Source organism: Arvicola amphibius, chromosome 3 (genome assembly GCF_903992535.2).
Source record: "Arvicola amphibius chromosome 3, mArvAmp1.2, whole genome shotgun sequence".
Taxonomy (NCBI): domain Eukaryota; kingdom Metazoa; phylum Chordata; class Mammalia; order Rodentia; family Cricetidae; genus Arvicola; species Arvicola amphibius.
In genome coordinates this window covers 12,106,472-12,131,248 of record NC_052049.1, presented here as the reverse complement: position 1 = coordinate 12,131,248, position 24,777 = coordinate 12,106,472, and the positions used below count along the sequence as shown (strand labels likewise).

Sequence of the window (24,777 nt, the reverse complement as noted above, 5' to 3'; positions counted from 1 at the left end):
AAGCACATGGCAGCCAAGGATTCAGAGGTCTAGGTGGGTAGTTGGGGCCCTCGCGGCTGAAGCACACAAGTAAAGCTGAAGGCCGGTCCCTTGGGGGCGTGGTCGGGCATCCGGTGGGTGTGGTCTGGTTGGTAACTGGGAGAGGGCGCGGCGTGTGGGAAGCCTCAGCAGGCTGCGGACGGGGCTACAATGGGCGTGACCAGGCACCCGAGTGGGCGGGGTCTGGATATAGTTGAGCCCAGACCCTCAACTCCGGCAGGTTGAGGAGCTCTCGGGGGCGGGGCCGGTCCCAGAGTAGGCGTGGCCCTACTCGTGGAGGCGTGGTTATGGGGCGGGGCGGGGCGGGGCGGGCGGAGCCCGGGGGTTAGCGAGAGCAGGCGCTGGCGAGAGCCGGCTGCGCCTGGGGCCGGAGTGCTCACCGTTGTTGGCGCGTTGGTGATCCGCAGTCCCCCCGCTCGGACCGAGCGCCCCCGGCGGAGCGCAGAGGGAGGCAGGCGCGTCGCCAGCCCCTGGCCGCCCTCCCCCAGCTCGGGAAGAATGTGCCAACAGCTGTTCTCCGCCCGCGAGCACTTCGGCCAGAAGTGAGGAACTTGGAGGAAGAAGAGACAAAGGCTGCGGTTGGGACGGAGGAGGTCCGAGAGGCGGACAAAAGGTGCGGAGGAGCAGCGGCGACCGGGGAATGGCAGCGCGGCGGCTCCGCGGGCTGGAGTCGCCCCGAGGCGCGCCGTGACACGCGTGGCTTCCAGGGACCTGCCGCCGCGCCACGCCGCGCTGCGCTGACTTCCGCGACTGCAGCCGCGCCGCCTGGGAAGAAGGTGCGGGCGCCGGAACAATGGACAGCTTCTTCCCCGAGGTGAGTGGCGGCCAGGACCTGGCGGAGACCGGCACCCGGACCGGCACACCGCGCGCGCCCCGGCGCCTGCGCGTCCCGGGGAGGGGAAACTTTGTGGGAGTCTCCTGAAACCCCACTCCCTCCGCCGGCCCCGAGTCTCGGATGAGTAAGCCTAGGCAGGTTGGGGTTTGTCCTGCTCTCGCATGTCCCCGGGCGTGGGTGGCTAGCTGACACTCCGCGCCAGGTGAGTCCGCGGGCGCCGGGCGGGGGAGAGCTGCGGGCCGGGCGGCCAGGGTGCAGGAAACGCGGTAAAAGGCGCAACCGGGACATGCCTTTCTCCAAGAAAGATCTGGAACTTCCTTTGCCGAACGTGCGGGCTTCCTGTGCTGGGGCCAGTGGCTTCCAGAGCAGCGGGCTAACGAAGTGCGAGCTGGGTCGGCAGAGTCCAATCACTGCTTGCCCTGCCTCGTTGGGCCTTCAAGTCCGTGCTCTAGCTAGGGGCGCTCGGATAGGAGGGCTTGCGGATAATTCCGGAGCACGTATTTAATGCCATTCTTTGGCAGATCTTCAATTCAAGTTTAAATAAAAATTCGTTTAGGGCAAACAAAGGTTATTTTAGAAGATGAAACCGATGCCCGTTTTAGGGTCTTTGAGGGCGGAACACCACAGTTACTTGAGACGCGACTTGAAAGTTCCCTTTCCCCCTGGGATGGAGAGCCGCTCTAGTTTCTTGGCACCGATTCCTTTCTTGGTTGTGTTTATTTAATAAATTCTGTTTAAGTTTAGAGGTTTGAAGTGGCTCAGAGTAAACTTAGCTGACTTAAGGGAGACTGATGTGATTTTCGCAGAAAGCCAGGGCGATGTTTTGTGAATCCGGGACAGTCTTAGAATCTTCCAGCAAATGAGAGTAGTGAGAATTTCCCTCCGCGTTAGCTAACTTGCTTTATCAGACTTAATTGGCTATAGTGTTTCAAGGTCTGACGTTCACTTACTGTATTCTCAGGCAGCCGCTTAGAATAGCCACAGTGATGTATTGTGTAATGGTAGAATTGACTTTTTCCAAAGTGGTTGTCTCTGTCACCCTGAAAAGGCAGCCTGGAAAGGAAATTAATCATTCATCACTTAGGAAGAAGAGAACTATATTGAAAATTGTGACCCCATAGCATTTCCCAATTCCTGCGCTATTGTTTCATGCCTGTCGGAAGTCACTGGCACATTTGAGGAGTAAATGACCGATAGGCTGGACTTTTATCTGTAAGAAAGGTGAAGTTCTGTTTCTAGGGCAAATAGTTCTTAACTTGGTGTCTTTTGGAAAATTTGTATGTAGTTGTCCCTAAGCCTGAGGACCTGCGGAGTTCAAGGTCTCCCCTTGGGGTAGAATTCTGCCCCCTAGTGCAAGTGGTGGGAACTTCATGATAACATGCCCTGTCAGTTCCTGCATCCTGACATTTAAGTTGTAGCATTTTTAAGTAACTCCAGGGGCTTCTTTTATATGTTGGTTCTTTGGGAGGAGATCTCCGTGTCTCGGAGTGATCTTGGAAATAACAGTGAAGTTTTTTTTCTTTTCTTTTGTTTTTTACAGGTTACCTATTTCATTTTTCCTGTTTCTAGTGAAGAGCCTTATTTGAAGAATGTATTACCAGATCCACAGCTCTTTCTCTTCCCTGCTGATGGCTGGTATTTCTGGAAGTTAATTTTTTTTTAAATCTGCCAGTGTGTTTATGTTATCCTGGAGATTTCTAGTCAGCCATCAGCATTCTGCCCCACACATAAAGCAGGGCAGTAAAAAAGCTAAACAATTGTGTCGTGATTGGAGACACACTCCCAACATACACCCTTTTGCTTTAATGTCTTAGAACACCATTTTGTTAACTGTTGGGTGAAGGTGTTTCTTATCCCGTGAGACTAGAAGGCACAGAAATAACAGTGACCAAGGGCAGTCAGCTTATAGGGTCTCCTCCTTTCTGAGGAGTGTTCAGTTCTTCGCTAACTTTTTCTCTGTGATTTAGAGATAATGACTTGTTGCTTGTTAGCCAACAATTTGAAGTTCATGCTAACAGCTAAAAAATAAACTGTGTCAGGCAGTCAACAAGGAAGTAGGAAGCACTTCCGAATCTCTGCTGTTGCTCAGACCTGGACATGGTCTCTGCAAATTGGGTCCATTTGACATTGTGGGCCAGTCACCTCTTTGCTGGAGGGGCTCTTTGCACCCATAGCAAAAGAGAACAGCTTCTCTGGCCTTGGCTCTGCCAGTGCTAATAGCCTTCCTCTCAACGGGTGACATCCCAGAATGTATGCAGCTGTTACTGCAGGCCTACAGCCACAGAGCTACACCCAGGCGAGCAGCCCTGAGTGAAGCAGTTGCCTCCCGGCCCTCATTCCTGTGTGTGCTTCTTGTCTGCACTTGCCTGCTCTAACTGGGAGCAGGCCTCCTGCTAGGGGCCAGTGGCGTCCAGGGAAGCTCTCAAGGCTTGTGCCAATCAGCTGATACCGCTGCCTTCAAAATTCGCTCCAGGATTGGCTGAAGAGACCGTGCCCAACTCCCCAGTCAGGTTTCAGTTTCTTCATGGCCTTCATTAAGTTTTTATGGCTTCTCTTGAGTTAATTGTGTGTGCTCACGCAAAGGAGCTTGCTTTTCCAGCGTTTCTTGCGAAGTTACTGAAAAGTTGAGTTCAGGAAGAAATTAAATTTAGGTATGTCTATGGCCAGAAGTAATTATGTACAATAAAATACACACACACACCAAACCAGTCAACCAAACAGCAACAACAACAACCTCCCCAAACAGTAAATAGCAAAGGTTCAGTTGTACAACATTTTTGAGGTTCGCTGTGGGCTCCGTGTTCCCGTCCCCAGAACCAAGAGGGCTGCCTGGAATACAGTGGAGCACCAAGCATTTCCAGAAGAGCTGACCTCCGCTTTTTATTTTAGGCATAGGTGTGGCATAATGGCCGTACAAGAGCAAGCCCTTGTTTGGATTAACAGCAAGATATAAATGGACACATTGATTTTTCATAATAAATATGTAGAAGCTGCATGCACATAAATTTAAATATAGAAAGCAGATATTAATGCTTCAAGAGACAGCTTGTTAATGAAAATATGCTAGATAACCCTATTTCTTATAGGCTGGTTCGATGTGACTTGGAAGAGGTTTAGCCCAATGCTGTTCAGAGGAGGGCTAGAGGTGTAGTTTAGTGGTGGAGGCACTGAGTTTGAGCTTCAGCCACACACACACACACAGACCATTCTATTACACACATACATACACATCACACACACAGCCCACACATACCTATACACAAGCATACACACACAGCACTCACATGTACCATACACATCACACACACAGCACACATATACACACACAGCATACACATATACCATACACACACGCCACACACACAGCACACACACACACATGCTCACACACACATATACACGCTCCTGCATAACTTGGGAACACACCATGGTTTCAGTTGTTACCTGGAGTTATTCAGAAAACATTTTAAACTAGAAATAGACCCCACCAAGCTTCTTTCTTCCTCCCTCTGACTAGTGGAGCTTGTGTGTGTGTGTGTGTGTGTGTGTGTGTGTGTGTGTGTGAGCCAGCCACATTTCCTGTGACAAGAAAATTGACACATTGATATTTTCTGTCATCTTCTCCACACCTCATCAGTTCCTAATGTGTGCAGGAGAGGTGCTGAGGACCTTTGTCCTGCCAGATCTTGAGGGCTACAACATCTCTTGGTGGTACTGGCTGGGTCCCCTTTGATGTGCTTTCCAATAGGGTTATAGTCCCTTGCCTTGTCTGCACAGTCCAGAAGAATTTCTCTTGTCAAGTCTCCCCCACCCCATATCCGGGACAGCAGAGCTGTAGGAACAGCTGCAAACAGACAGTTGTTCTAGCCCAGAGTACTGAGCTTCTGTCCAGGGGAGGCCACGAAAGCCCACCTCCCCCACATCACATGGCCTGATTTTACATCTCTCAAAATTAGAAGCTGGTCTGCGCCAGGCCTTCAGCATTTAACCAGAGTCCTGGAGAGAAAGGGCAGTGTTTGTTTGCCCAGCTCTGACCTCTTTCCGTGGCTTCACCTGTGAGCATGAGAACCTTGACCGTGCTCATCCACTCTTGTGACCAGTAGGGTGGTAGTACCTGATTAATGCATTTCAAAACTGTGGCTTCAGAGGGACTGATAGATATTTTCACGTTTTGAATTTGCGGGGGGCTTGGGAGAACAAGTCCCTGATGAAGTCTGTGTGAGGCTTGGTACCGTTTCCCCTAGCTGTGCAAGGGCCTTGTAGAGGCAAGTGGACGCCTTGCATTCCTAGCATCCACCCAGCCGGCACCCTCCGTGGGATCAAAGCACTTGTAAGATCCCTGTGGTTAGCATGCCTTCCCAGGCTTTGACTGATAGTAGGTGGGTGTTCTAGTGTCTGCCTTGCTTGGTTGTTAGGCAAATAGGAGGTAAAGTTTATCAAGCCCTACATGTGGTAGGTGGTGGGTATTTAAAGGTCAGTGATCAGAGCTACACTTAGAAGTCAAAAAGAGGCTGAGGATGGAGCCTGAGTTAGGTACCCAGGACACGTGAAAAAGGAAAGAGTGGCTTATGCCAGCAGTCCACTTAGGAGGTGCAGACAGCAAAGTCAGAAGCCTGAGGTCATCCTCAACTTTATGGGAAGTTTGAGGCCAGCTCAATACATGAGATACCTGTGTGGAGGAGGAAGAGAAGGAGAAAAAAGGAGGAGGAGGAAGAGGCCCCTGGTGGTGAATAAATCCTGTGTGTAGTACTCCCAGAGGCAAGAAGAGGGCGTTGGATTTCCCTCGAAGTGGAGTTTCAAACCTACAGTTGTAAACCACCATGTGGGTGCTGGTAATAGAACCCCAGGTCCCCAGGAAGAGCAGCCAATGGCTGAGCTTCCTGCTTAGCTGCTCAGCCATCTCTCCAGCATCTGTCCACCCCCTCATTCCTCTTTGAGATAGGCTCTTGGGTAGCCCCTGCTGACTTGCTTTGTAGCTTGCTTAGCCTTGCTATTAGATGAGGATAGCCTTGAACTTTGCCTCTTTCTCCTCAATGCTGGGATTATAGGTCTGTAATCACAATGTCACCACAGCCAGTGTACGCTCCTAGCACTGAGCTACCACATACTAGTACTAGTACTTCCTACCAAGTGAGCTGCATCCCCAGGAAGTTGTTTTGTGGATGTCAGTCTTAGGAGGCTTGCTTTGCTGGGCCAGGGCGTTAGTTATTGATGCTGTCACAGAGTTCGTACAACAGTTCTTAGGCTGAAACGTGAATGGGCTTGTGAGTGATAGATTTACTGATTGCTTGGGGAACTTCAAAATATTTTCATCTAATTATATATGTCATAACCAATATAGCCGTATTGTGAATTTTCACCATTTCTTAAAGCAAGCCCATTTGTGCTCCCAGGCCTTCTGCTACCCTGAGGGAGAACCCAGTACCTAGTGCTTACTCAGCAAACACTCTATCATGGTGCTGTGCTCCAGCCCAGAACAAGGACTTTTTATGTGGTTTCCATACTTTTCATGCTGTAAAGAAAAATGGAAGATTATATTTGGAAGATTACACCTTTGAGAGTCCTTTTGTTTCTAGCCATATACATTTAAAATCTTAAAACGATTTTAATTTTGTTTACTTATTTTTGGTTTTTTTGAGACAGGGTTTTTATGACATTTAAAATGCTTCTTAGAGTTCTTTCAGAGTTTCACAAATCCATAATCCACCTCCCATCCCTCATCTTTAATTCACTCCCCACTTTTCTGCACACCCAACTTGGGGTCTTTTTTTTTTCATTTTGATCCTTCAAGATCAATTTTGTGTTACCCAGATGATACTGTTGGCTATGGTCTTCGACAGGAGTGTGGTTGATTTACCAGAGTCAACTCTCTTTGGAACCGTCTCTCGTTCTCCCAGAAGCTAACAGTTGTCAATAGCTCCATGTCTAGGGGTGGGATTTGGTCCGGCTTGGGCTTACGCAAGTTTTGAACGCACAGTTGTAATTGCTATGAGTTCATCTGCGCAGCTACCCCCATGTGTCCAGGAGATAATGTTTTCTTGCAGTCATCCACTGCCTCAGGCTCCTGCTCTCTTTCCACCCCCTCTTCTGCAATGAATCCTGAGCCTTGGGAGCCGGGTGCAGTATCTTTGTTCCCTTCAGGGCACCTTGGCTAGTAGTGGGCCTCTGTGTTCATCACCAGCTACTGCAAATAGAAGCTTATTAGGCGAGCGTTGAGGGATGCATTGATCTGTGGGTATAATGGTTAGTCATTAGAAGTCAGTCTAATACCATGTCCATTTACAGCATAATAGTGTAGGCTCTTCCCTAGGGCCTATGACCCGTCCAGTCATAGTTTCTTAGCCTGTTAATGGGGCTAGGTATGGGTTTCATCCTGTGGGGTGGGACTGAGATACAATTAGAAAGTGGCTGGTAGGGCTGAGAGATGGATCAGCGGTTAAGATCACTGGCTGCTCTTCCAGAGGACCAGGGTTCAATTCCTAGCACCCACATGGCAGCTCACAGCCATCTGTAACTCTAATTGTGGGCAATCCAATGTCATAGTCTGGCCTCAGTGGGCACTGCACACACGTGGTGCAAATGGATACATGCACCATACACATAAAATAAGACTTCAAAAAGAGATAAAAAGGAAGTTGCTTGTTCCCATGCTGTTTATGCCGTTGTTGCACTGGTGGGCATGGGAAGAGGTCAGGCCAACGTGTAGAAGTTGATTCTCCCTTTTCACCATGTAGGTCCCAGGGATTGAACTCAGGTGGACACACTTGGCAGCAGGCACCTTTACCCACTGAGCCGTATTATAGGCTCATGCAATTGTTTTTGTTTTCCCCTTTGTTCTGATTTTTAAAGTATCTTAAACATAAACAAACACTTTCTTGTGTGTTTCGTATATAATGCCTTTTTTACAGAGGTAAAATTTTGTTTTAAATTATTTAAAAAACGAGACTTAAAATGGAATGGCTAAATTCTATTGTGAGTTTTTGGGAAGGTTTCATAATATCGTCAGTGAGACTACACACAAAGTAACTGCTATTAGCGCAGAGTCAAAGTTCATATTATTTCCTAGCGAAGACCAAGATTTGCATTTCTTTGATATTGTTTGTTTTTGTGATCTGCACAGCACTTGGGAGTCTACAGTGCAGGAAGACACCTCTGGGTGTCAGGTCTGAGCGTAGTAACACTGCCATTCATCTGACGGATGTACCAATCCCGTGGCCCCTTTTAGGATGTTGCTAATTATTTTCTGCCCTAGCAGCACCAGAACCCTTTCTGGTACCTAGCTCGCTGCACGCTTGTCTGATTATTTCTTCAAGATGAAATTGTGCAGGCGTGGGGGTGTATGATCAAAGGGTTTACACAAGTTTACTTGGATGCTCAGACTGCATAAGCTTGATGAAAGGTGTCAGCTCACCTTGTAGGAGGTGCAGATGAACCACTGCTGATATATTTGTGTGTGTGTGTGGGGGGGCTTTGTAGCTTCTCATCAGAATGGGTGCAATGCACAGCCTGGTGGGGGAAGTTAGCACAGGCTCCTGATTTATGCTTCCACCTCTGGCTCTTTAGTTTTTCTTGTTTGATTACCAGCAAGGCTGCTGATTGACACACCCTCCTCCCTATCTGGGCGTGGTTACTAGTGTTCATTTTTGAGGTCAAAGTTTCACGGGAACCAGGATATATATTTGCTGGGTATCTGTTTGATGAATTACTTAAATGGCCTTCTTTTAATTTTGTTTCTTTTGCCTTGTACTGTCTTTGGAGATAACCATAGGCACAAGTTGGTCTGTGATTACTGTTTTAATTTGGGGACTTAATGAACACACCCTAGGTACGTGCTGGGAGATCTAGGTGTGTTTAAGTTCATTATCTATTAACTCAGAAAGTCTTTGCACTGATTTGGAAGCCAATGTGTTAAGACTTCCTACATCCCTAACAGAGCCACCATTGTCCTTTCCTGCAGCCTCTTTCTATTTCCACCCACACTTTGTTCCACGGATGTGACCACAGGAGACTTAGCAGGGTCAAGCTGGAAGACACCGGTCCTTGTCCTCACCTTGAGACTGGCCCTCATTTTACTATTGCATAAGAGCGGCAATGCTCTTCAAACCCCTTGTGCATATGGCGAGCTAACAGTTCTCAGAAACCAAGCCAGAACCCTGGGCTCGATTTGATAACTCTTGTCTTTCCTTAGATTTTCTGGTGCAGGCCAGAGCTACGGGCCAACTAGGTCACTCGCCCTGCAGCAGTTTCCAGTCTCAGATTACTGAGTGTGTTCGAGTGTACTACTTTTCGGGTCTCTCCAACCCGGCACTGTCGACGTTGCTGCGCGGGGGATGGGAGAGGGAGGTGGGGACGTAGAGCTGTCCCATGCATAGTAGGGTTTTTAGTCTCATTGACCTCTCAGTCACTGGGTGTCAGTATTCCCAACTCCCAATGGTTGCGACAATAGATGTTTCCAGAAATCGACCAGCGGATTCTGGCATGAAGAGCCCACAATGCTGTGTTCCTTCTGTTCCGTACAGATTAAGCACAGTGGTGTGCTCTCAGTCTTCCCCAGCTCTTTTCTTTCCTAATGGCTTCTCGTGGCTTTGGGTGATGTGGCGCAAACGCCCCTTTATCGGTGCTGCCGTTCATTCTGTGTGGGCTCTGGTTTCTCCCTCGGGTGTCAGCGCCTGTCCACATTTGTAGCTGATACTTGACATTTGAGTCGTCTATCAGATTCCTGTACAGTTAGAACCTGTGCCTCGGGCTCCTTCTGGCTGTCCCACGGGTCCCTTCACCAATGCTCTTCCGCTTATATCCCCCCCTCAAGCGTTAGGGAAACGCTGCTTATGCTGAGAAATTAGCTGACAGTTGTTCTCTGTGCGGAGAGAGGGTCACATTTTCTCAAGAGTCCCAGTGCGCCTAAATAAGTTGCTTCCCAGGTCCTGTTCTTGTGTGTTTTGGAGTTTTATTCTGGTTTCTTTTAAAAACAATTAAGTATAGGCTTAGAATCTGCCCAAGTAGCTAGAAGTGTAGCTTGCGGTAGATTGCTTGCTCAGCTGTGCCGGGCTCTGGGTTCAGGCCCTATGCTGCAAAACACTCAGGGTACAGGAGGTCCTTCCTCTTTCCTGTCACCCCATTTCCCTGGTGGTGACCTTTTACATAACAATAGTTCAGTATCAAAACAGTAGCTCAGCATCAGAACTGACATTGGCGTAGGCTGGAGACCTCACTCGGGTTTCCCTGGTCTCATAGACTCACACCTGTGTGCACACATTACCACACGCAGCTCCCAGCATGCAACGAGTGCTTCGCCGCCCACAATGTCCCCACGGGGAGCTGTTCCCACAGTCCCTCAGGTTCTCCTTATCATCCCTTCCTCATTTTCCTCCAACCTCTGTAATTTTGTTACCCGAGATTGTGATGTAAATGAACCCAGACCGTGCTGCACAGAGCCGTTTTGCTGTTTGGTTTTGAGAGACTGTCTCTCGTAGCCCAGGCTGACACTGACTTGACTACCTTGCTACAGTAGCTAAGGATGACCTTGAACTCCGGTTCTTCCTGCCTCTGCCTCCCAAATACTAGGGTCACAAGTGCGTGTCCCTGACACCAGCTAGTGCGTGATCTAGGAGGTGTCGTTTTTCTCTCACTGGCCTTTGACCCCTTTTCTTGGTAGATGTCAGCAGTTCGTCCTGGACTCGTGTTGGCTATATGCTGCCTTCACACACATGTTAACGTCAGTTGCTGTGCCCAGGACCATTCTGAGATAACTGCTGTCTTGTTATTCTATTCCGGTCCCGTGGCGGTTCAGAGATCATACTGCCCGTACTCTACGCCCAAATTGGTGTTGCTGGGAAAGAACTATGTGATTTCTGACTTTGCTTTACCTTTTCAAGTAACTTTTAAAATTCAGTTTATTTTAGCTTGACAATTAGTCGTGGTACATACATAGTAAGTGTGGCTTGGCAGACGTGTGCCATGGTGCAAATGTGGAGGTCACAGGCCATCTCTGTGGGCCTGGTTCTCGCCTCCTTCCTTACTGTGGGCATGGAACTTAGGTCATCAGGCTTGCTCAGCAAGCCCTTGTACCCACTGAGCCATCGCGAGGGCCCTGGATTTACTCAAATACTCTGAAGTCGACTTTTCTACTAGAATTCATGGCCATCATTTTCCATTGAAGAAATATCTAGTGTGACATTCTTCAGCAGGGACAGGTGTGACATGAAATGCAGTGAATCGGTGTGGCCAGGCTGGGGGACTGGGGTCCTCTGCCCTCAGTGTCGTAGCCTCAGGACACTTTAGTCCCCCATGCAGTAGCCAGTCAAGCAAATAAATGGAAGCTGCGATTTGTCATATACGAGACCTTGCAGGACGCAGGACAAAAGGCGTCAAGACATTTCTGTCCCCGATCAGTGACACAGGAAGATTGAGACAGAGGGGGCTTTCTTTAAACCAAGGCGTCAAGACATCCAAACCTCCTTGGGGTCGGGGGTGGTGCTGGTGGCAGTGAGAGCATGAACCTGGTGAAATGGCGCAGCAAGAAAAGCTAGAGTATGCGGATGACAGTCTCCATGCGGGCACAGTCTTGTCACTGTGCCGGGAGCAATGGCTTCTGGCAATGTGTGCTCCACTGGGAGTCGAGTCAGAGCTCGTGAGTGAGGTGCCCTGGGAGGAGACATGCAGACAGGGACTCTGTGGATGCTTTGTTTCATCCTGCATCGCACCCGTGTAGGGGGAGTGGCTGATGAGGGAGTCCACTGTGGAACCTGGGGGAGCAGCGCCCCTAGAAATTTCTTACAGAATGCCACTTCTTACTGCATCTGGATCTTGCTTTGAGAAGAGCTGTGTTTGCTGCAGATGCCAAAACAAAGGAAAAACTTGGAGGCAAGAGAATCACACACGAGAGCGAGCTCTCCGAAACTTTTCAGTGCCTTTTCAGTGAGGGCCACCCGATTCTCGGGATGGGGCTATCCCTGGGTTTCTCAGTTTGGTCCTGGGAATCTGACCTGCTTGCATCCTTCCCGCATGTTTTTAAATCAGCTTGCCGCACCCCCTACGTTGAGACCCCCTCATTTCGCTTCCTTCTCCTTGTAATTACCCTGTGCAGAGACATTGGCCCTGAGCCCCAGGGAACACCCTGTATTCTGCTCTCACCACCAAAGTCAAGGCAAAGAATTTTCCCACATACTAATCTTCTATCTGGGTCATCCCTAATTTGTATGAAGAGCTTGTACTTGCTCTTGTTTGTTTGTGCATGTGTGCATGTGTGTGTGCGTGCGAGTTTTGTGTCTGAGCAGCAGGTAGGTGAGCTGGTATCACCCAAGTGTAAAGGAAATGAGGACTTTTATGTAAATCTGTCTATACAGTTAAGTCCAATATGCATTCAGTTGTCCCTTAGGATGTGTGAGAGACTATCTCCATGGACAACAAAGTCCATGGTGCTCAAACTCCAATGGCATTGTATTAGAACGTAACTGTACACAGCCTCCTGTTTATAAGCCGTAAATGCTGTGTAAATAATTGTTCAGTTCTGTTGTTTAGGTAGTCCTGATTAGAAGAGGCTGTGTTTTTATTCTAGAATAGAATAGGCTGAATGCCCAGGAATGGCCAGTGAAGACACAGGTCAACTGTATATGCCATATAGTGCCTCTCTTAGGGTTACCCTTGCTGTGATAAAACACCATGGCCAAAGGCAACTTCCAGAGGAAAAGGTTTGTTTGACTTATGTATCCTGAATTAAGGTCCACTGAGGAGCGCCAAGGAAGGAATACAAACAGGGCAGGAACCTGGAGGCAGGAGCTGTTGTAGAAGCCATGGAGGGATGCTGCTTACTGACTTGCTCCTCATGGCTTGCTTGCTCAGCCTGCTTTCTTATACAACTCAGAACCACCAGCCCAGGGATGGAACCACCTGTAATGGGCTGAGACCTCCTTTATCAATCACTAATTAAGAAAATGTCCTATAGGCTGTGTACAACCCAGTCTTCATAATTGAGCCCCCCTCCCAACGTTGATGACTAGCTTGTGTCCGGTTGATACCAATTTAGCCAGCACGGGTGTGTGTGTGTGTGTGTGTGTGTGTGTGTGTGTGTGTATATATGTACATGTGTATTCCTGTTTCCTGGCTTGCGGCAGTCACGGCTACTGGTAGTGAAGTCTCTCACTAAAGCTCTGTCTCCAAGGACTTTTTACTCACTGCTTGTTGTAAAGATTTGGAATTTTCAATAAACAGGGCTGTGTGCTGCTTGTATTTTTCTGAGGAGATAAAATTCAGAAGGCACCTCCCCGCTGTTTCCCACACACTTGTCTTGGTAGAATGGGGTCATCAGAATACTGTTTTGACTGCCGTAAGATTTGATCTGCCACCCTGAAGGTGTTTGTAAGTCAGGGGGTCGTCTCAAAAGTTGGTGCCAAGCTCAGTTTCAAGGCCCTGAAGGCCAGGCACAGACTGTAAATTTGGCATTAGTTCCCTTCAGACTTGGAGACCCCACTGAAAGTCTCCTGTTTCTCTCGCTGATGAAGCTTTTTCAGCTGTAACAATTTCCCTCTGGCCGTGGGGCAGATTTGCTAAATTAACTTTCTGTGTGGTAGGTTATAAAACCACGTGTGGTCAGGGCTCTCTGCACAGGCCAGAGAACCCTTTTTCTCTATAAAATATTTAAAAGCCAGGATCTCCCCCTCCCACAACATTCCATGTATCCTAGGCTGGCCTCAGATTCGTGTGTAGCTTCGGATGACTTTGAACTCCTGATCGTCCCGCCTCTGGTGTTGTAGCTGTGCAGCCACACCGGGGTGTGTGGCCGCGTGGTAGGACTTCATACATGCTAGAGAGGCGCTCTGAGCTGACCTACATCCCCAGCTCCATGATTTTATTTTCCTCAAGAGATGAGGAGAAGGAGAGCATCAGATGGACTATACTCTTGCCTATGAAATGAGGTTTGAGTTTTGGCATTTAATATTTTGGGCCGTGAGCGAATCCAGTGCTCTGCATTTGTATATGATAATATGAACAGCTGCCCTTCTCTCAAGTTACTGTTCGCCACTATTTTAACCGTAAAAACATGAAACCACAAGCCATCCGTCCTGAGAACAATAGGGAACAAACAAGGTTTTAACTTGGTCCAACTGGGCTTCAGGCCGTGTGCATTTTGAGATAATGTATGCTTTGAGATTAAAAGTCCTTTCAAGAAGCTAAGAGGGCTTTCTTTCAGTTGAATGCGGCTTGTCTTTATTGTCATGTTATCTTTGAAATTTCAGAGCGGTCCGTTTTATTCCTCAGCGCAAACAGCAGTTGCGTGCCTCCAATCTACATCGAATGATGGGGTCAGACACGTAACTCTGGCTGTTCTGTCATCAGAGTTTCTTAAAAGCCCCTCGGGCACCCGACCAACCGCCAGACCCTGCTGTGAGGCTTTGGAGCTGGTGTGAGCCTGAGATGTTGTAATAAGATAAGCTGATCTCAGAGTGGGGCTGGCTCTGTGGATCCTGAATTCTTCAGAGACTCCTCTGGCTTGAAAGAGTGTCATCTTTATAGTAGACTATTATTTTAAGGTGCGTTCCATTGTTTATGCTGTGGAACATTTGTTTTAATGATCCTAAAATGTGTTTCATTCTTTTATGTTGCATTTGTTTAACTCTGAAGCTGTGATTCTTTGCCTGTCTAAAACACCCCATTGGTCTAACAAAGAGCTGACCTACCAGTAGCGAGGTGGAAGGATAGGTGGGGGGGGACAGGCAGAGAGACTAAATGGAAGGAGAAATCTGGGGAGTGAAGGAGAAGGATCAAGAAATGAAAAAAGAGGAGAGGAGAAAACTAGGGGCCACACCCAGACACACAGTCACCCAGCCACCCAGCCACCCAGCCACACAGCCACACAGCCACACAGCCAGTCACAGAGTAGGAGTGAAAATAAGATAAACAGAAGTAGGGAAAGGAAAAAGCCGGGAGGCAAAAAGTAGATGAGATAATTTAAGTTAAGAAAAGCTGGCTAGAAACAAGCCAAGCTAAGACCAGGTATTTATAAGTAATAATAAGCCTCCATGTGTGTGATTTATTTGGGAGCTGGGTGCCCCTCCACTAGAAAACCCAAAAGAATAAAAAGAGTAAAAGAATATCAACCAACACCATTTTGACGTTCCAGCGTGGGGTGAGTAAAAGAAAGTCCTACAACATGTCTTGAAGAACGTATGTGCTTCTCCATGGAGAGCCGGCTGACACATGAGGCGACCTCGGAAGAACCTGTTGGCCACCCGGGGATGGGAGAAACGAGAGCAGTGTCATGAACCAAAGCCACAGCTCAGGCCTGCTGGTTGCTTGGGCGATGGAGACGTCCAGGACAGGTTAACATAGCAATTCTGCGGGGGCTAGATAAACATAGCAATTCCACTCAGAGCCAAGGTTAAAATAAAATAGTTATAGTAACAGTTTTATGTGTTTCTAGGGAATATGCACAGAAGGCTTGGGTCATACTGACTCTAAAATCATTTTTCCCTGGGCTTTTATTGTGTATTTCTAGTAAACTGCAGAGCCCCTGCGAGGCCATGTGGGAACTGGGGTTTTTTGTTTGGTTGGTTGTTTTTTTGTTTTTGTTTTTGAATCAGTGTGCTGTTTGTAAATATCGTTTCCATCTGATGCTTCTTGTTGGCTTTGTCATGGACGTGACATGCACTGTCTCCATCTTGGGGCCTTGAGTCTGTTCAGATCTTCCCTACCAGGGCTGGATAAAAGCTGATCTAAAGAAACTTAGTGACTGTTTCAAGAAAACCACGGAAAATGATCCTACTTTTACCAATGAGAGATTTTTAAAACATGACAAATGTCCTACATTTAAATAAGCTTCTCAAATTTGAGTCTCAGAGAAGGTTCATCTTAAGAAGTGTAGATTTTATGGTTTAGTGGGTAAGAGCACTTCCCCTGCACATGTGAGGACCAGCATCTACATCCCCAGCACCTACATAAAAAGACAGGCATGACTGTGTGGGCCTTACCACCGGCTTTGTCAGGCAGAGACAGGTGGGACCCCAAGAGCTTTCTGGTCTGGCAGCCTCGCTGAAATGGCTAGCTCTGGTTCAGTGAGAACAAAACAAGGCAACAAAGTGGGAAGCCGTAAAGGAACACGCAATGTCCTGCACTGGCCCGTGCGCACACCTCCACCCTCGCGCTCCTTTGAGGTTTCCATGAGCTCCTGGGGTGTCTGCTCTCTTCCTCCTCTTGCTCTATGGTGACTTGCATTGCTCTTGGTGTCTCTTCTTTGGAAGCCTTTTGTAGCCTGGAGCTGTGGTTGAGCTGGAGTCTCCTGCTCTTTTTTTGTTCAACTCTTTCAGCCCAACTCTGAGTCCCTTCCAGGCCTCCAAGGCTTGTCTGAAGCCTTTGAGTGGCTGGGACTGTAACTCAATAATGGACAGCTTGTCTTTCAAGTCTGGGGCTCCAAACATAACCCCTGGTAATTGCCAGAAAAGAAAAGAAGAACAGCAACAGAAAGGAAACAATTGAAGTCTCTTGAGAGTCCACAGCTGGACTGGACTCTCCCCTAGCACCCCCAAGGGTTTTAAAGCAGCCAAGATTAGCCGGCTGACCATCCCAAGAGCTGGCTGCTTGATTGGCAGCTCCAACAGCCCTGGTGAATTTGGCAGGGACCAGCTGGTGATTGTTGCCATCCAGGTCCAGGTCCAGGTCCTTCACAAGTGGGAGCAGCTTGTTCAGCCCAGACAGACTTTACAAACCTTGGCAACCACAGCAGGGGCCGCTCCTTACCCGGCCTTCCTTTGTCCTGGGTGACTACTTAGCTCTGCTACACAGCAACTGCCTTCGTAGCCCCGGTGGGACAAGATGGGAGATTTGGAGGGAGCCTTGACAACTAGCTTTCAGGCTCCTTCCGAATCAATCACCTCAACTGCCTATTCTACACAGCTTCCATCAGAAACTAAAACTCAACCAAACGAAAAAGGACTATTTCAGTAGAGATTTAATATTTAGTTAACAATTTTTTTTCAGCCAACTTTTTGTAGCGCTTTGCCTCGGTCTAGCCAACTTTAGTGTAGTGTGGGTCCTTCTTGATGAGCCTCAGAGTTGTGTTTTGTGGATAATAGCAGTTCTCAATCTGGAGCGATTCCCTGGGGAATTCAGCAATATCTGAAGGCAATTACAATTGTTCTTGGCTCAGATGTAGGAAAGGACTGCTGGTACGTCGTGGGTAAGAATCTCAGACGTGCAAAGTATCCCAGACTGTCCAGGGTAACGCAACAGTGCACACTAGCTTGTCCAAATGATTCCTAAGGCCCTGCTCTTTTCTACTTTGTCTCTCTCTCTCTCTCTCTCTCTCTCTCTCTCTCTCTCTCTCTCTCTCTCTCTCTGTCTCTCTCAATAAAAAACATCCCGATGAAACAATTGCCCATTTTGGCCCTTTTGTTCACTTTAATATCATTATATATTTCATGACTTGATGTATTTCTAGATCTATGGATATTTTACTTCTCTTTGTTCCCAGACTGATGGTTGTGATAGATATTTGTGAGTAGCTGAGCTATAAAATTATCTTTGTGTGAACCTGGGCATAGAGCATCTCCAATCTGACAACTGTTTTCTGATGTGAACAATCAATAGCAGGGCAGGGCGGCATGCGTGAGCCCCATGCCTCTAGGTTTTTTCTTGCTGTTCGCTTACTGTACTTAATCACTGAACTCTCGGGCTGGCAATCCCAGCCACACCAGGCAGGCAGTTTGAATGTGGCCAGTAAACCTCATTGGCCAGCGCTGCCCCTTCGTTCTGCCGCTTCTCTCAGTGTGGATGAGTAAGCGCTTGATTTTTCCTCTCGCTCTATTTTCACTGAGCACGATGTTTTTCTTGCCAGCCACAGTCATGAATCACTTAGAAAGGCAGCTGACTCGGTAGGCAATGCTCTAGTTTGCTGGAAATAAGCGGAAGATGACTCCCAAGTTCACACCCTCAGCCGCTTTCATCAGATCTTCAGGCAGGAGGAGATGGAAGCTGGAGCCTCTTCAGACTCCTACCTTCCTTTGTGGCTTCGTGGGAGTTCTTTCTCTGCTTATCTCCGCCTGCTTTCTCTCGACCAGGAGAAGGCTAAAAGGAGTTAAAGTTTAATCTTATTTTTTAAGAAAGACTCTGCATATGTATGCGTGCGTATGTGCACACATGTGCTTGCAGAGGACAAAAGAAGGCATTGTGTCTCCTGGAGCTTGAGTTTCAGGCTATGAGTCACCTGACCTGGGCATTGGGAACTGAACTCAGGTCCTCTGGAAGGGAACCAAGTGCTCTTAACCACTGAGCCATCTCTCCAGCCCCCTAATCTGATATTTATTGACTTTGGGAAGTGCTGTAAGTGCGATATCTTTTTAGATAAACTTGAGATTCACATATTTTGTATCTTGTTTGTATAGTGTATCAGTTTCTTTTCTGTTGCTATGACACCCAGGCAAAAACAGCTGAGTGGAGAAAGGGGTGATGATTGACAGATGGTTCCAGAGGGATAGAGTCTGTCATGGTGAGGACGGCATGACTTCAGGAAGCTGCCTGATCATGTTGCAGCCTCACTGAGGGAGCAGGGGTGGCTAGGACATCAAACCTCAAATCCCAGTCCCAGTGACACACTTCCTGTTGCAAGGCTCCGCCTCAAAAGGCTCATGGGGCCTTCCCAAACAAGGTGAAGGGCCTAAGTGTTCAAACACACCAGCCTCTGGGGGAACTTCTTCAACCAGGGCAACTTCACCCAGGCTGAGACTTAACACTCAGGGGGCCACACAATTCTACCTAAAAGGAACATGTCCCGGGTATTTATTGACTAGTCATGTTAATCCAAGTTAGTGATAAGAAGTGGAGTATGTATGGCCTATGACTGCTTCACTTCAGAGGTCGTGGTTCGTTCCAGCCTTTGTTGGTGGAAATCGGTATGATTCAATGGTGCCGTGGGATCTCTGAGGCTCAGGAGGCAGTAGAAGCTTGGGGGATTCTTACCTATTGCTGTTACCACATGAGGGAGGTGGTGGGGCAGCTGAGACTACCAAGCTCATGCCCTTGATGAAGTAGTGCACTTGGAAAGTCTCTTAGGCTGATCTAGAAACTACCTCTTAATAAGAGGCCCTCCAGGAGGATCTGTTTGGTGCTATTCTACATGCTAAGTCCTTTATGTCCAGTGTCTTACTGAGCCCTCTGCATGTCGGGCACCATTCTTTGTCCCGCGTGAAGCTGAACAATCCGTCTCTTAGAGCTTTAAGTTCCTTGTTGGATCATACAGTTCACTGAACATCTCTAGTCTCTTGACTTCTCCAGAGCCTCTGTGTGTTTATTTCTTTGAGTTCTCATGACCAAGTGCATTGCCAGTCCCAAGGGCCAGTAGCACCCCTACACTGTTTGGGGCCTTTTCTTGCACTCTAGGATCCCATCCTGGCTAGTAAGTCTGGTTCAAGGTAATTTGCATGGCTTGGGTTCCAGCTGAGTCTGTGTTTTGTCTAGGATTTTTTTCAAATATCTTAGACTAGACACTTCATTTACAAATAGGCAAGACAAAAATAGCAGACTCAGCATGGAGAGCAGGTATGCAGATCATAGTGAAGTGGTGGACGATGTGTTTCAGACTTCACTGGTCCTGAGAGATGATGGTTCTGGGTCATGTTAGCAGGCCACTGTCTGATGGGAACCTACCAACACTGGCCATCAGGTTGTCCTAGAAACAACCCCACTGGCTTTGTGGGTGTTCTGGGAGAACTCCTGGGAGTCCTTGGGGAGGTTGTCTCAGGCTGGAATCTCATGAGCTGGCAGGTGGGAGTGGCAGATGCAGCTTGGCTGTGGGTGGGCTTTGTCAGCCTCTGTTGCCCCACGTCAGGTAAGGGACCATGTTCTTTGCCTGCCTTCCCACTGAGGCTTTAGCAAGAATGTCACCGTCACCTTCCCATTGGGGCTTTAGCAAGAACATCACCTTCAATACGTGGTTCAGCCCCAAAGACCATCCTGGGACATTAGGCCTCTGTTGTCAGTAACAGCTGTTCGTTAGGTTTTCTGATCCATTTTGCAGCAGAAGTCACTGCTGCTGGGTCCCTTCCTGCTGGGAGGATCCCAGACTCACTAAGAATGCTGTGTGCTCTCTGAGAACCCTGGAAGAGGTGCCAGCTACCAACCACATGACCAGGATCATTCCAGTTATTCTGTTGTGTGGAGGCTCTTTGTTTTTTGTTTGTTTGTTTGTTTGTTTTTTAGAGGATTTTACTTACTTGTATGTGTGTGTCTTTGTGTGTGTATTTGAGGTTGCCCATGGATGCCAGAAAAGGGTGCATTGCACAGGAGCTGCAGGCAGTTGTCAGTTACCCATTACACATTCTGAGAACCAAACTCTGGTCCTCTGCAAAAGAAGCAAATACTTTTAACTGCTGAGTCATCTCTCAAGCCTTCCCTCATGAGTGTGTGTGTGTGTGTGTGTGTGTGTATGTGTGTGTGTTATGTGTGTATGTGTTCACATGTGTGCACTCATGTGGTGGCCAGAGATCTGTGTTGGGTGGTTCTCTTGCCCTCCACTATATTTTATGAGATGGGGTCTCTTATTGAATCTAGAACCTACCAACCGGCTCGTCTGGCCGGCCAGCAAGCTCCAGAGATTGTCCTTTGTCCCCGTGCCTGGAGCTGGGACTACAGATGTGCGCTGCTGCTCCCTGGATCCAAGCCCTGATGCTTGCACAGCTGAGCCACTTCCCCAGACTTTGTCACCACCCTCTCCCACTGTGGGCTAGACTTTGCTTTGTTTATGGTACTTGGAACCCTGGTTCCCCCCTGCTGTGCCCACAAACTTTACTCCACACCTCTCCTGTAATTTGCAAGGGAGATTGGGCTCCACATCTACACCCCAATGCCATGTTGCACACCTGTGCACTTCTTCGGAGTTGGCTCACTGCCCAAGGAGGGTACTACTCCACGCTGGACCATGTATTTCCTGGCACCTGAGGCTCTGTCTGTTGCCAGCCTGGAGTCCCAGTGGTAGCATGAGTTCTCGTAATTCTTGAGCTGAGGATGCAGCCTGTGGTGCAGTTTTTCACAAGGTAACCTGTTGTAGGAGGCTGCTTGTTTGTTTTTGGCTGCTCAGCCCCAAAATGATGCCACAGAAGCCACAGTATTTGCAATAGTGTTTGGCCAATAGCTTAAGCATATTTCTGGCTAACTCATATCTTAAATTAACCCATCTCCATTAATCTGTGTATTGCTACGAGGCTGTGGCTTACTGGGTAAAGTTCCTGTGTCTGTCTCCAGCAGGGCTACATGACTTCTCTCCTTTACTCTGCATCCTTTCTCACAGCATACAGTTTAGTTTTACCCGCCTAGCTCTAGTCCACCCTATCAGGCCAAGCCAGTTTCTTTATTAACCAGTGGTATTCACAACATACAGAGGGGAATCCCACATCAGTAACCTTTATTCATGGACTTGAAAGGAAAGAGTGTCCAGTCTAGGGTGAAACTTGGAATGCATGGCACAGCCGTGACGTTCAGGTGGCTGGCTGTAGAGGGAGAAGCAAAGAGCTGCAGATTGAAATGTTCACAGTCAGTTCCTGACCAGCAGGCCTGTATCCCCTCTGTAGTTTCAAGGAATGCAGCTCCCCGCCTCCTGCCTAATCAGAGAGACCTAACTAAGACTCAAGACTTTGATAGTTTTGTTCTGTGTATGCATTCATGAGTGTGTATTGTGTGGTGTATGTGCGTGCATGTTTATATGTGGACTCACTTGTCCAAGTGAGTGCGTATGGAGGTCAGAGGTCAACAGAAGATGTCTTCCTCTGGTGTGTTCTCTGCACCTTATTTAGTGAGAAAGGGCATCTTATTAATCCTGAGCTCCCCGTTTCTGCTAGAGTGGCTCATCATTCCTCCATCCCTCCTCCCATTGCTGGGGTTACGGTGGGACTGAGCCTGAATCCCCATCATAGACTTCCTACTGCTGGGTTACAGCATCAGTGAGCCAGGATCCCCCACTCTCTCCCCAGTGCTGGGGTAATATTGAGACTGAACCTGTATCCCCTCATCACAGACTTCGTAGACTTCCTACTGCCGGGTTACAGCATTCTGAGCCAGGATCCCCCATCACTCTCCCCAGTGCTGGTTTCGAGTGGGTACTGGTGATGTGACCCGAGAACCTCATGCTTCCCCACTGAACCGTGTCCTTAACACCCTTCCCCACTTAGATCCTAAGATAAATTGGCAAGAGTTTTTAAAGAATTTGCATGGCTCCTTGTGCTTCTCTGAGTTTTAGCCCCTGTAATCCATCCTAAATGTAAAATGATTCGCTTCATAATGGGGGAGACAGAAATGGTTTCCATTTTTGGTCTGATGTTCATCAGTTAAAAAGGAAGTGCTCCGAGAAGCGTAAGCTATCTTCTGGACAAGTCTGTAAAAACCAAAGTGAGGGAGGCCCTCCCCCCTACTCCCTGTTTATTTGAGGAATAAACAGAATTCCCTTGTGTGGTTGGCAGGTGGCCAGAAAGCGTGCCTATAGCTCAGGAATCATCAAAAACAAACTAACGGAAAAAGTCTGACTTGCTGGAGGCTGAAATTAAATACCTAGGAGGGTGTGTGTGTGTGTGTGTGTGTGTGCGCGTGCACGCGCGCGCGCGCAAGCCCATGTTCATGCACATGGGCGCATGGTGGGGGCAGGGTGGCAGATAAAGGGCGCCTGGAAGCTTTAACCCTTGGCACTGTAAATAGAATGAATACTTCCTTGGCGGGCTCAAATACAGATTTTTGAAATGGAGTTTATCCTGCCATTTGGTCAGAATTAAGGTATGACTCACTGTCCTGTGCCCAAGACCGGCCCTCACTCGTACCCACTTTCCTTTCGATTGGAGCCAAGTTTAATTAAAAGCAACACTTGACAAGTCCATTAAATAACCAAAACCCTTCCCTTCAAACCCGTTCCATGAATGGAGGCATTATACACAAAACAATGCCTTTTTTAAAGCCCAAAGTGAGACCCAGACTATGCAAAGCGTTGGGGAAAAAAAAAACGGGACAAATCCGGGCCCACACAGGCTGAACCTGCAGCCCAGGAGGAAGGTCGAGAGGAGGTGCCCTGTGTGATAGGGAGCAGTGGGGACTGGCAGCAAACAGACCTAGGAGAGTTAGAGCTTGGTGTTGCCAGGTTCCAAGATGAGGAAGTCTCCCGAACTCCGTGTTACATTAACAAAGGGTGTTGGTCTTTAGAGGATGGGCCAAACAGTCTGGCTGGATTGCACTCCCTGGGTTGTGAAAAGTGAGACTTCATTTTGTATAGCAAAAAGGAGTGGCATGCTTGTTCCTGAGGTACTTGTAGTCTGTTCCCCAGACGTACGTGCTCCGCTTGTGGCCTGAGCTGGGATGCATTTCTGAGCTTTTGGATGGATCCCCACGGTGTCTGGGTCTTTGATTCAGTTTATGTTTCACTCAGGTAATCCATGGGTGGAAACCAGACGGCTTTGTTTTGAAGGGGAAATGTTATGTTTTCCTGTTGTAAGAGTTTGCAGCCTCCCTCCGGTTTCCAGAGACCGCAGCCGAAGCAGTCACACTGTCAGCTCCCCATCAGAAGCCACAGTGACCACATTCACAGGAGCCTGGGGCCCAGCCTCCACGTGTGACTTAATAAGGACCTTGGCCCCTGGTTTTCTGCGTGGATTTCAACACTCCCCTTAAGTACGTGCTGGCTGATACGGAGTGCCAAGATTTTCTTGACCTAGCCTAAGAGGACACTCAGAAGTCATTCATGCTGGCTTTAGTTTTGAGTGCTTTATCACTGCTCCATTCTTTGAAACAAAGACAGCAGAAATATATTTTGTGTGTGTGCCCGTGCTGCCTGCCAGTCTCTGTTCCTGTGTGTGTGTGTGTTTCCTTGGGTGTGGTTCCTTAGACACCATCCACCTTTAAGATAAAATTCAAAAACAAAAATGAGACAGGCTCCCTGATGTTTTTCTCTTTGACTACGCTGGCTGGTCACTGAGCCACAGGCATCTGCCCGTCTCCCCCTACCTGGCATTGCAACTACAAGCGCAGGCTACCAAGGGCAGACTTTTCTTTTGAGGAGTTCTGGAAATAGATCTCGGGCACTGGTGCTTAAGCGCTTTGCCTACTGGGCCCTTTTCCCAGACTTATAGATAGATTTTTGGTCTCCACTTCTCAGTAAAACCCAAGTTTCAAGAACAAGAAGTTGTGTGGATCTGCTCTTCCCAGATCCTTAGTTTTTCGTCTCTCATCCCCACCTCTTTCCCTCCACCATCTTCCCTCCTCACCTCCTTCCCTGCAGCTCCCATGTGGAAGTTCCATAGCAGACATTTCCCAGTTTCCCAAGACAGCTAAATTGAAGATCCAAACCAGAAACAGCATGCTTGCCTTCTTCCACATTGAAGTTGTGCATCCTATGTGGTTTGTTTTTAAGATGTCTCTGTCATATTTTGTAAGTGTCACAATACAGCCATTTTATTACCGTCCCACTAGTTGTGGATATGGCAGCTCTAAGAGCTCATTTAGGGATGGAGATTGTCTCCTGTGTAAGCTTTCTGCGTGTTTTCAGCCAGTTATTTTAACAGTGGTCTCTGTTCCTGTGGCAGTCTCTGGCCTTTCCTTTGGTCCTCTCTGATATCCTTTCTTTCTGTATCTCCATTGGACTTCTTGGACATCCTACTCTTCGTGGATTCCTTGGCTGGCTCAGTGTCTGCCTGTCATTTGAGATGCAGTAGCACATGGGGGGACAGGGGCTGGGGACAGGGGTGTGTGTATCTGCTTTGAATCAAGAGCAGGGATGAGAAGAGCTGTCTGAGATGATGACATCCCTCTGCTTTCCTGAACATCAGTGGCTTACCTTCTGTGAATTAGCTGGGGACTGGAGGAGAAAGCCGAGGAGCCAGATATGGCTGCTGTAGGCTGAGTGGAGGCACCAGGTCCTGTGGACATGAGGGTGTGATGCACAT

At 48.2% G+C, this 24,777-nt stretch overlaps 1 protein-coding gene across 1 annotated transcript in view; it reads left to right on the top strand.

Annotated features, from left to right (window-relative positions):
* The first annotated feature begins 367 nt into the window (after window positions 1-367).
* The window catches only part of Myo10 (myosin X), a 201,753-nt gene continuing 177,343 nt past the window's right edge, over window positions 368-24,777 (top strand). The window contains exon 1 of the mRNA XM_038321829.2: window positions 368-853. Within this exon, the coding sequence (XP_038177757.1) occupies window positions 833-853 (21 nt within the window). The 5' untranslated portion in view covers window positions 368-832. The remainder of the gene's footprint in view (window positions 854-24,777) is intronic.